This window comes from Numida meleagris, chromosome 7 (assembly GCF_002078875.1).
Source record: "Numida meleagris isolate 19003 breed g44 Domestic line chromosome 7, NumMel1.0, whole genome shotgun sequence".
Lineage (NCBI taxonomy): Eukaryota > Metazoa > Chordata > Aves > Galliformes > Numididae > Numida > Numida meleagris.
In genome coordinates this window covers 30,167,606-30,178,797 of record NC_034415.1, presented here as the reverse complement: position 1 = coordinate 30,178,797, position 11,192 = coordinate 30,167,606, and the positions used below count along the sequence as shown (strand labels likewise).

General features: G+C 56.8%; 1 protein-coding gene and 2 long non-coding RNA genes across 3 annotated transcripts in view; 1 reads left to right on the top strand and 2 right to left on the bottom strand.

The window, feature by feature from the left end:
- Positions 6,261-7,480, bottom strand: LOC110402736. The gene is made up of 2 exons (XR_002441272.1): positions 7,407-7,480; positions 6,261-7,001 (listed from the first exon to the last, which is right to left on the bottom strand). It is a non-coding gene; the product is annotated as an uncharacterized LOC110402736 (long non-coding RNA).
- On the top strand, positions 7,692-10,515 carry LOC110402735. The gene is made up of 5 exons (XR_002441271.1): positions 7,692-7,877; positions 8,172-8,309; positions 9,153-9,349; positions 9,592-9,658; positions 10,381-10,515. It is a non-coding gene; the product is annotated as an uncharacterized LOC110402735 (long non-coding RNA).
- The window catches only part of SGF29 (SAGA complex associated factor 29), a gene marked incomplete in the record, with an annotated part of 5,304 nt that continues 3,771 nt past the window's right edge, over positions 9,660-11,192 (bottom strand). Inside the window, 2 exon segments of the mRNA XM_021405128.1 lie at positions 9,660-10,472; positions 10,944-11,106. Coding sequence (XP_021260803.1) covers positions 10,356-10,472; positions 10,944-11,106 — 280 coding nt within the window.

The following is an 11,192-nucleotide window of genomic DNA, read 5'->3' as shown; positions in this document are numbered from 1 at the left end:
GCACTGTCCCTGGAGACTTTCAAGGCAAGGCTGGCTCAAGCCCTGGGCAGCCTGATGGAGCTGTGGATGTCCCTCTTCATTGCAGGGGAGTTGGACTAGATGGCCATTCAAGGTCCCTTCCGACTCCAAGGATTCTATGATAAGATGCCTGAAGCCATGAGACATGGTGACATGAAGGAAGTCGATGGCCAGGGTGTGATCGGGCAGGCAGGGAAGCCTACGTGCACAGTGGCTCCCTGGAAACTCACCAAGTACTCTGGTCAGGGTGATCCCCACTGGCACGTTCCACATCGGTCACAGAGCCGCTCCGTGCCAGTCCCAGTATTCAGCAGACCAGGGGCCTCGCTTCTTCCAGCTGTCAGGTCCTGCAGCTGCAGAGCTAGCTATTGAATGGTGGCCAGGGGATGGGAGGGAGAAGGGTAAGGGTTCACAAATCATACAGATTAGGAAGGAACCTAATAGTGTCCCCTGAAGACTGGGATGGAGATTTCTGCACGTGATCACAACTACTGATGTTGAGAAGAGAACAATCCTTTGTTTCCCATAAATCCCTCTGAAGATGAAGGCAGACTTGCCATTAAAACAGCAAGAACTGTAGGAGCCCAGGGTGGTCAACCATGATGTCCTATGGGAACTGTCCCCTGGGATCCATTACCACTGACAGATTTACAAGAGAGATACAGCAGAGAACCAGGTGAAACTTGAACAGGACACTCCTGGCAAGTCTGCTTGAGTGGTGGAAGCCATATTATGCCAAGAGAGGGTTAATAAAATAGCTACTGGGTTCCAGGAGTGTTCTTAAGCTCAGGTCCTGGCCTGGTAGGTGTACCTGGCTCTGTCACCAGCCACGTAACTTATTGAGCTGAGAGAATACACCCCACAGAGCGAGGTGAACCCCTTGCAACCCCCGGTCAATCTCTAAATGAGCCTCCCACAGCCAGCACTAAAGCTGCCTGCATACAAGCAATGCAATAATGAGTGGGTCGTGATCTGCTCCAGTATATTTCACAATGCTGAAACCACTGATTAGAGGAGCCTCTGTTATCCTTAATCCCTACTGAGCTACAAAGTGGGCTGAGATCAAGAGAGACACAGAACATAAATCAGGACATAAGAATGATGCACTGAATACCTTTCGATAACTCTCTGCATGGGCAGAATGAATGCATGGCACCATTAGTTACAGTTGTGAACTGGGCTGCAACAACATGCTAGTAGACAAAGTTTAAAGCCCCAGAGCAGAGATCATAAGCTGAGATCTGTGAAACCGGGAACAGAGACTCAATCACAAGGAAATGGATTTAAAACAAACATGCAATCAACATTTCAGGACTGCAGAACTCCTTTGTGGAAAAAGGCATTAGCTCAAGGCATTCCCAGAGCGGCAATACGTGGTCAGCCTGCTAGTGCTATCTTAGGACTGACGGAAGCACTACAGAAACAAGGCAGTAGTGGAAAAAAAAAAAAAAAAAAAAACCTACATCAACCCCTTCAACAGGATTCAAAGAATTGAAGATAATCCCTTTATCTCCCGTAGCAAAGAAGGGAAGGGCATTGTAAGGATACACATGGCAGATACAGCTGCTTCAAACCAGTTTCAGATCCCCCAAAAAAGGCAGAAATCGCAGCCCTATAATAAAGAAGAACTCACTTACCCCTTTCTAAGGACCAGAGCTCACCCCAAAGGAAGCAGTCTCCAAGTAGAGACACTTCTCTAGCTGCCAGCCCTTAAATGTGGTCAGGGAAGGGTGGAGCCAGGCTCAGCCCCATCGGGTCCCACAGGTGAATTGCTTCCACCTGTGCTTGCAGGGCTGGCTACACCCCTCACCAGGTGCTCAATCACCAGCTCGGGCCATGACCCAACAGTTCCCATACAGGCATGAAGGAAAAAAAAAAAGAGTAATGGCTGGCAGGCAACTGGGTCTGCCTGTCCGGCAAGGGAGGATTTATCAACAGATGAGCTACAATGGCCCACATATTTCGATTCCAGTCAGTCGTCAAAGACAATTGGTGACATTTCTAATAGATAGTATTGAAATCCGTGCTCCTCTAACACAACAAGACACTGAGAAGCCGCGTGTGTGGCCTGCACAGCAGAGGGTTGAGATTAGCAGTGTGAGAGGAGCGAGTGTTACTTGCTGAACTGCCGGGGTCAGCTTACAGCTACCTGGTGAGAAACCGGTATCATCTGCTCGCTTTGCCATTAAAGACCACCATGAAAATATTTTACAATTCGGTGTCCTACAAGGGTGAACCTGGCACCTGGCTGTATGGCAGCGTGTGGCCTTTTGGCTCAAGTATCAATCCCAAGCCCCAAAGAAACAGGGAGGCTGCAGCGTGCGTATTTTGCGCAGCCCCTACACTCCTTGAATCCAGGCTTGCTGACACACCACAGCGCCCGTTTCTGCTCCAGCATGACGTGGGACTTCTGGAGCCATAGCAGAGGTGGAGAAAAGACAAATCATCTCCAGAACGCGCTCCCCATAGAACTCACCTGTTCTTGGTAACCAGGCAGGAGGTGGCAATTAACAACCGATTATTGGTGCCTGAGTGATAATACAGCCCCGCCAGCAGCTGCTGTCCCAAACACTGCTGACTTCACAGCTACTTGGCAAGGAGCCGTATGTCGGTTCACTCCCATCGGTCCCAGTGCCCCCTGTGTGCTCCAGAAGTCTTTCAGGGCCCCCAGATGCGTCCCAGAGCTACGGAGTGTGCTGTGGGCAGCCCAGAGACATCCCCGAGCCCTTTCCCAGCTCCTCAGCACGCTCTGGGGTTCTTCACCGCTTTCCCAACGTATTCTACTGGACTCCGAGGACCCACCCAGTATATTCCAGTACACTTGAATGGACACCCAGAGCCTCCCAGGGTTCTGCAGTGCACTGTGGAGGCGTCCTTGGGTCGTCCCATAGACTCGAGGGCACACGAGTGGAATGCTGGAGCTGTCAGTGACACTGTGAGGTGCTGGACCCAGAGAGCTGGAAAGCAGACATTCCTTCACAGCAGCGCTGGCTGCGTGGCGGTAATCCTCCTGTTCCTCACTACTTACACGAAAGATCTTCAGTTCATGCACATGAGTTGTGTGACATATGCAGAAGTTTCTCAGAGCTATGTTACGTATGTGCAAGTTTCCCAGAAGTCCGTTATGTGCTCAGTGATCGATTCCAGGCAGGACCTCCCATTTCCTCAGACAAAGACTCAGCAGAGCTCCCTTATCTCTGGTCCAGAGATGCAGCTCCTTCTGTTTTCCGCCAGCCTGACCTGGCGGTGACGGTGACGCCCGGCACCACGCTGCTGCTGGGCGGCCACGTGGCCAACATGACTGTGGTGAGGATGTGCATGGGGCCACCATCACCATCCAGCAGCCCCCGGGGACGGTGTTCCACAGGGCCAGGCCCGCCTTGGTGAGGGCACCTGTCCCCATGTCCCCACAATGTCCCCAGTGTCGGTCCCCATGTCCCCACACACCCCAACGTCCCCAGTGTCCCCACAACGTCCCTCTCCATGTCCCTATGTCCAATGTCCCCCAGTCCCCACTTCCCTCAGTGTCTCCTCAATGTCCCCAGTGTCCCCCAATGTCCCCACATCCCCCAAGATCACGTCCCTGGTGTCCATCAACTACTGCCAGGTGCCGGCAGCAGCACTGGTGACAGCGGGGACAGCGGCGGGGACACTGGTGTGCCACATGGGCCACCCTGTGCTGCACGCCAACACCACAGTGAGGTCACGTGTACATGGCAGGACACGGGGACACAGAGGGGACACAGCGCTGGGCTGTCCCTGCAGCTGCTGATGGAGGTGACACTGAACCACTCATGGGGCACCACACTGCAGCTGGGGGCCAGGGCAGTGCCAGGTGGGCACGGGGGGACATGGGAGGATGGCAGAGTGTACAGCGGGGGATGGGGGGATGTAGAGGGGTGGAGGGACAGGGGGACGGGGGGGACAGAGGGGACAGTGTGGGTTGACAGCAGGAGTGATGCTGGGGGGGTGACAGTGCGGAGTAACACCAGGGAGTGACGCTGGGGGGTGACACTGGGGGGTGATGTTGGCATGTCACTGGGGTTGACATCAGGGAGTGACACAGGGGTGACACTGGGGTGACACTGTTGAGGTGACAGCAGGTTGATATCAGGGAGAGACCTTGGGGATCATGATGGGGTATCACAGAAGGGTGATATCAGGGAGTGACGCTTGGGCAACATTGTTGGGGTTGGCATTGTTGTGGTGACATTGTTGTGGTGACGTTGTTGCGGTGACCTGGCTGCCTGTCCCCACAGCCCCAGTGAGGCTCCGGAGGCGCAGGGTGATAATGCAGTGATGTGGAGTGTCCCCGTGCGCTACAGCATGGGGGTGGTGGTCACCTGGTGAGGGAGGGGAACATCCCCAGGACTCCCCCGCACCCCAAATCTCCCCAGGGGGTCACTGGAATGGGACCCCCCGTGCCCCACATGAATCCCCCTTCCCCCATCAGGCAGGACGACTCCACCCCTTAATCTCAGCTTCACCTCAGGAGAGACCCACAGTGCAGTGCTGCGGCACTTCTACCAGGTGCTGTCCCACACTGCCCCCTGCTCCACCCCCTGCCCCACAGCCCACTGACCCCCTTACTGACCCCCAACCCCCCTACACTCAACCACTGACCCCCCCACTGCCCTTCATTTCCCCCCCATCTCCCCCAGATTCTGCTCCAGGTGCAGATGGTGCGGCCCCCCCATCCAGTGCCCTCCACCCCAACCTCACTGCCTTCATTCTTCTGCCCCACATGCCCTATGGCCTGACCTGGCTGCCCCATATCTGCATGGTGAGCCCCACAGTTGCCCCACAGCACTGCCCCACAGCTGATCATGGCACCCACTCCCACACCGCAAAGCAGTGCTATGGGGCACTGAGGTGGGCTCAGCACTGCCCCATCACGCTGCTCCATAGCAGTGGGGCACTGTCCTTCCCCCACAGGAGGATGGAGCTGAGTGTGAAGAGAGGGGGGAAGAGGAGAAACTGGGGCTGCAGTGGGGCCTGGAGCCGATGTGGGGCTGTGTTCCACAACTACACTGTGGGGGCTGGGGGTGGGCACAGGTGCAGGGGTTCCAAAATTGGGGGGGGAGGAATTAGGGTTAGTGGGGGGTGATGGAGTGCCCCAAAAATAGAGGGGGGAGGGGAACGGTGCATCTCAAAAATGGGGGTATGTCCCACTACTCCGAGGGGGCCCCTGGGGGGGCAGGGTGTCCCTGTGGATCCCATCATTATGGGGGGTTCTGCATTGGGGGTTCCCTATGGTTCCCACCATGACTGGGGGGGGGGGGGGGGCACAATTTGGAGATCCCCACAAGGGGCAGTAATTAACTAGCTTATTAACTAATTAATTTAGCCCCCTTGCCCCAAGGCACAATGGAGTTGGAGCTGCTGCCCGCCCCCCTCCCCACACTGCTGCTGAGGTACCTGCGGGGGTGGCGGAGGGAGCGCTGCTGGGGGCAGCCTTGCTCCGGGTAATCAACAGCAGGATAATTAGTTGCTAGTTAGTGGTGAGGGGTTAATTGATGTGGGGGTTAATGGGGGCAATAATGTGGGGTAGTAATTAAAGGGCATGGAATTAACGGGAGTAATTTGTGGGGGAGGGATTAGGGACAATAATTTATAGAGTATTAATAGGCTTATAATGAGTGCGGGCTTAATTAGTGGAAGAGTTAGTGGGAGGGGGAATAATTAATGGGGGAAGGTGGAGGGGTTAATGGGGGAATTAATGAGGATTAATTGGGTGGGGTTCCAATGGGGAGAATGAACAAGGATTTATGAACTGGGGTGCGTACTAATTGGGGCCTGTTTTAATTGGGCACAGTGCAGGTTCTTCTGGCATGGGTACTAACAGTGCAGCAAGGAGGGGGGGGTAGATGTGGGGAAGGCACAGACACCCCCCCAGAACATAAGGGGCTGCGCTAAGCACTGCTCATGTGTGGTCACATCCCTGAATGAAGCCCCACCCATGAGACCACGCCCCCAGCACGTGACCCAACCTGCGGCCCCCACACCCCCACTACAAGCCACGCCTATTCCTATTTCCCACTTGCCACTCCCACTATGAACCATGGGGAGGGGGTGTGGCCACACGGAGGGGCAAGGCCTCGTGGATGGGGCAGTCACATGGAAGGGGCGTGGCCTAGGGGTAGTCAGTCAGAAAGGGGACAGCTCCTCCCCAGGTCATGGCCCTTCCATTGACCCCAATGGCCTAAAGTGAAATTAAGGAAGAGAGGCTCAATGAAAACGACTTCTATTAAAAACATTTAATTGGAGAGCCTTACTTTAATGAATTAATGTAATTAACTTTAATGAATTAATGTAATGTAAGGGGGGTCTGTTTAATTGAGGTCTGATGGGGATAACAGAAGGCATGGTCCGTAACAGGATCACAACTGGGATCTGGGATCTCCACGGTGTCCTCCCATTGACCCCCCCCATTCCCACCAGACAGGCAGCACCACGTGACCGGAAGTAATGTCATCAGGGGCATGGCTCACTGTAACCCCACCCCCACCTTGGCTGCACACTGCTCTGGGGTCAGAGTGCACTGTTCCAATGCATGGATGCACTTCAGCACCACGTTCAGCAGGCTGTGGGGCACGGCACTGATGTAGGGCTGGGGGAATTACTATGGGGTGTGGGGGGAGCAGTGGGATGTGTGGTATGGGGGGGGCGTGATGGGGCTGGGTGGTTGCTATTGGGCTGGGGGGTGATGTGAGGCACGGTGCCAACGTGAGGCTAGGGGGACGCTGTGGGGTGTGGGAGTCGATGTGGAGCACAGGAGCCAATGTGGGGCTAGGGGGGCCATGGGGCTACTACAGGGTCATTATAGGGTTACTACTGGGTTGCTATGAGGTTGGAAGTTGCTGTAGGGCTGCAGCCCACACTCACCGGTGCCGCTGCATCAGCCCCTGCCTACAGAATGCCGCTGCCACCACAAGGACACGGAAACTGCTCTTGCAGCATGATGCCGTTGTGTCCTCCACCTCCTGCAGGAATGTGGAGGGCAGCTGAGAACCTGGCTGTCCCATGGCCGCCCCACACCTGGCTCCACATCTCAGCCCCAAACGCCGATCCCCACATGAGGAACCCGGGCGCCACATCACAAACCTGCACCCCACATCCGGGTCCCGAAATCCAATTCCATCCTCGGGTTAAGATTCGGGTTTCAGGAGAGCTGTGGGGCGCGGGTGTGAGGTCTTGGTTTGGTGCTTGGGGCCAGGCTATGGGGCGTCCTTGTGGGGCGCAGGAGTGGGGCGCGCGGCTCGGGGGTGGGTTTTGGAGCCGGATACGAAGTTTGAGTCACATCCCATCCGAATGTGGGGCCGTAACCAGGACCCCAGACCCCAAGCAGGGCCCCATAACCAGGACTCCTTCCCCCGCCCCGCACTGACCACGTGCTCCGCGCCCAGTTCCCGCCGCTCCCGCAAGGACTCCGCACTCAACTCCGGCTCCGCCATAGCGCGGCTTCCGCCCGCCCGGAGCCGCTCGGCCAATCGAAGCCCGGATCAGGGACGGAAGAGGCGGGACAAACGGGGAGAAACACGGCAGCAGCGAGAGAGTTTGTGGGTAGCGAGGAGGAAGTGCATCCTTAGAGAGGCAACGGCGTAGACCGGAAGTGTGGAAATTAGCCCGAAAGCAATTGGACAGGAACTGAAGTGAGTGGGATAAAGCGGAAGCGAGTGCGTAGGGACCGGAAGTTAGTGGGGCCGCGGCGCCGGATTTGTCGCGCTCTCTCTTGCCAAGCAGCTGCGCGCTGCGTACCTCCCAGCTCCCCCGGTCCCCGCACCTACGCGGGATTCACGCACGACTCGTGGCGGCGGCTGCGGCAGCACAACGCGGGGCGGCAGCGGGCGCGGGCCGTGGTGGGTAACAGAAAGCCGCGGGACCTGGGCCGCGCGGGGGCGTGATGTCACGGCTGCTCTGTCCCTGCACGCGGGACAGCTCTACGTGCCCGGCTTCCCGGCCGACGTAGCGGGGCTCCGGGTAGGAGCTAAGCTCCGCCCTTCCCTGTGTCCCGCTTTCACCTTAGGTGGATCTCTCTGTGCCACGCGTTATCTTTGCCCCAACCCTTAGCCCCGCCCAACCAGCGCTGCCCCACCTCTCAGCCCCGCCCATCCACCATCGCCCTCCTCTAAGCCCCCCCCCGTTTTTCTAAGCCCCGCCTTCTGTGCCGTTCGATGGTGATGGTCGTGATGGAAATGGACCCGGGAGGGCCGAGGCCACGCCCTCGGGAAGAGACACACGCCCACTGTGGCCACGCCCCTGCGTGCACACTGTGTTTGGAGCCCTGTGAGGTGAGGCTGGGGTGGATGAGGTATTTGGGGTGGCTTGGAGGCATTGGACAAAGCTGGTGAGGGGTCTGGAGCACAGGCCTTATGAGGAGCAGCTGAGGGAGCTGGGATTGTTCAGTCTGGAGAAGAGGAGGCTCAGGGGGGACCATATCGCTCTCTATAACTACCTGAAGGGAGGTTGTAGTGAGCTGGGGGTCGGCCTCTTCTCTCTTGTAACTAGTGACAGGACGAGGGGGAATGGCCTCAAGTTGCGCCAGGGGAGATTTAGGCTGGACATTAGGAAGTACTACTTTTCAGAAGGAGTGGTCAGGCGCTGGAATGGGCTGCCCAGGGAGGTGGTGGAGTCATCGTCCCTGGAGGTGTTCAACATTTAGATATAGCGTTGAGAAACATGGTTTAGTGGGGTTATTGGTGGTAGGTGGATGGTTGGACTAGATGATCTTGTAGGTCTTTTCCAACCTAGCTAATTCTATGATTCTATGATTTTGGGGTTGGTAGGAGGAAGTAGCTGTTCGTTAAATGGGAATTTTGGTGGGCCCCCTGTGTCATGCTAGGGCGCAGTGGGGCACATTTGAACACTTGGGGTCTGGCTGTGGCATACTGCAGTCATTCAGAGGAGTCTGGTGGCCTGGAGAGGGGTGTTCTGGGGGCACTTTGTGGGCTCTGCAGTAGTAAGGCATTTTACGGTCGTTATTGTGGATGATGGGTCTGGTCTCTAAATGGGGACATCAGGGGGCAGCTTGGTGCCCACGAGATGGATTTGGAGTCCGGGCGGTCAGGTTTATGGTCCCTGATGGGCACTTTGTGACAATTTGGACAAATTTTTTGCCTTTAACACCAATTTAGGGCATTCGGAGGAATTTGGAAGGGGCAGCATTATGAAGAAGGCGTGGTCTAGCGTGACCCCAGTCCCTCTGCGCAGCCCCAGCCCCCAGGGCCCCACCCTGCAGTCCCCGCTCCCTCTGTCCCACCCACTGCCTCACCCTGCACTTCCTGGGGGCGGAGCCAAAGGAACTCCTTCCAATGGGCGGGACTGGCCCCAGGTGAGTGGGCGGGGCTTACAGAAGGAAGGGGGCTAATGGAAGCAGGCATGGTCAGTGCTAAGCCCTGCCCCTAGCTGCTGGCAGGAGGTTCTGCAGGGAGAGCTGATTGGCTGTGGGGACGAGTGGGTGGAGCTGGGAGACCCCACATTGGCAAGCCCCTCCCACCGGCCTTTGACCCTGCCCCATCACTCTGACCACACCCTCCAACCTTTGACCTCACCTGCTGACCTCCGACCCTGCAGGGCCATTGGACAGACGAGCTGCTGCAGGGCTGTGGGGTGGAGCCTGAGTGAAGCCACACCCCCTCAGGTGCTTTTTAATATAATTTTTTATTCCCAATAAAGCGATTGGTGGAGCCGTTCCCAGCATCATTCTTTTGGGTCCTAGCGCTGACTGGGGGTCGTTCAGGTGGATTTGGGATCATTAGGGGCATTCTGGGACCCACAGGGTCAGTCACTTTGAGCCCTTTGTGGTCCTCACGCGGCGTTTCGCAATTCTGAAATCTTCCAGTGGGCGTTTCCAAGTTCTGCAGGGTGGTGTGGGGTCCTTGAGGGATGCTCAGGAGTCCTGTGGGGTGGGTCTGGGGTCCTGTGGGTCACTTTGGGAGCCTGTGGGGTGGGTTTGGGGTCCCTGGGATCCCTATGTTTCACTGTGGGGCCCTATGGGCTGAGTTTGGGGTCATGGGAAACACTTCGGGGCCTTATGTGGTGAGTTTGGAGTCGCTGTGGGTTGCTGGGGGGTGCTATGGGGTGAGTTTGGGATCCTTTAGGATGGGGTGAGTTTTGGGGAGGAATGTTGTGATTTTGGGGCCCCTGCAGTTCTGCTACAGGGCTCCTTACTGCCCCTCACCCGTGACAGCAAAAAAACAAAACGTCCCAAATTCACCCCAAAAAACAGCACGGCCCATCACACCGGACCTTGACATAACCCTCACAGATCCCCAGACCGCCAAAAATCCCCAAATCGGCCCCAAAGCCCTAAAGTACCCCAAACTGCGCAGGTCACATCACTTCTTCTTGGTCTCCTTGCAGGCAACGACGTAGCGCTGTGCCACGTTCAGCGGCGGCGAGTAACCATCAGCGTACGATGTGTCCTCAAACAGCACTGAGTAGTCGTCCTGGGGCTGCAATTTTGGGCACAGGGACGGACCGTGGCACGGAGATGCAATTTGGGGGAAAAATGGAGGATTTAGGTTCAGGTTTGGGAAGGATTTGGGGGCTGGGCTGAGGGGAAAAGCATGGGGATACAGGGCTGCAGTTTGGGCAGAAATGGAGACGGTTTGGAGAAAAATAGCGAGGGTTTAGGGCTGGTATGTGGGGTGAGATAGCTGGGATTCAACACTGGTGTTTGAAACCAGACACAAGGACATTAGGGCTGACATTTACGGTGAAAACAGGGCATTTTGGGGCCAGCAAAATTTGGGGTGAAATGGGGGGATTTTGGTTCCCTTTTTGGGGACAGAGTGTGCAGTTTGGGGGCTGTTGTTCAGGGCACTTGGAGGAGGACCCCATGCAGCACCATGGAGGTAAGGAGAGGGCCAGGGCGGCGCTGGGGACGGGGCAGGGCCAATCTCTGGGGCAAGTCGGGGCTGTACCCGCTGTGGTGGCGCGTGGATGAGGGCGCGGTAGAAGCAGGTGGTCTGCGGGTACAGCGCCAGCACCAGCTGCTCCCGCTGGAACAGTGCTTCTGGGTCAGTCTCGGGGTTTGCTTTCCACTGTGGCAGCGGGATCACGCGGCGCCGGCTCAGCGTGTGCCTCCTGCGGGGGATGGGGGATGGGACTGGGAATGGAACTGGGAATGGGGGAAACAGCGTGTGCCTCCTGCGGGGGATGGGGGATGGGAA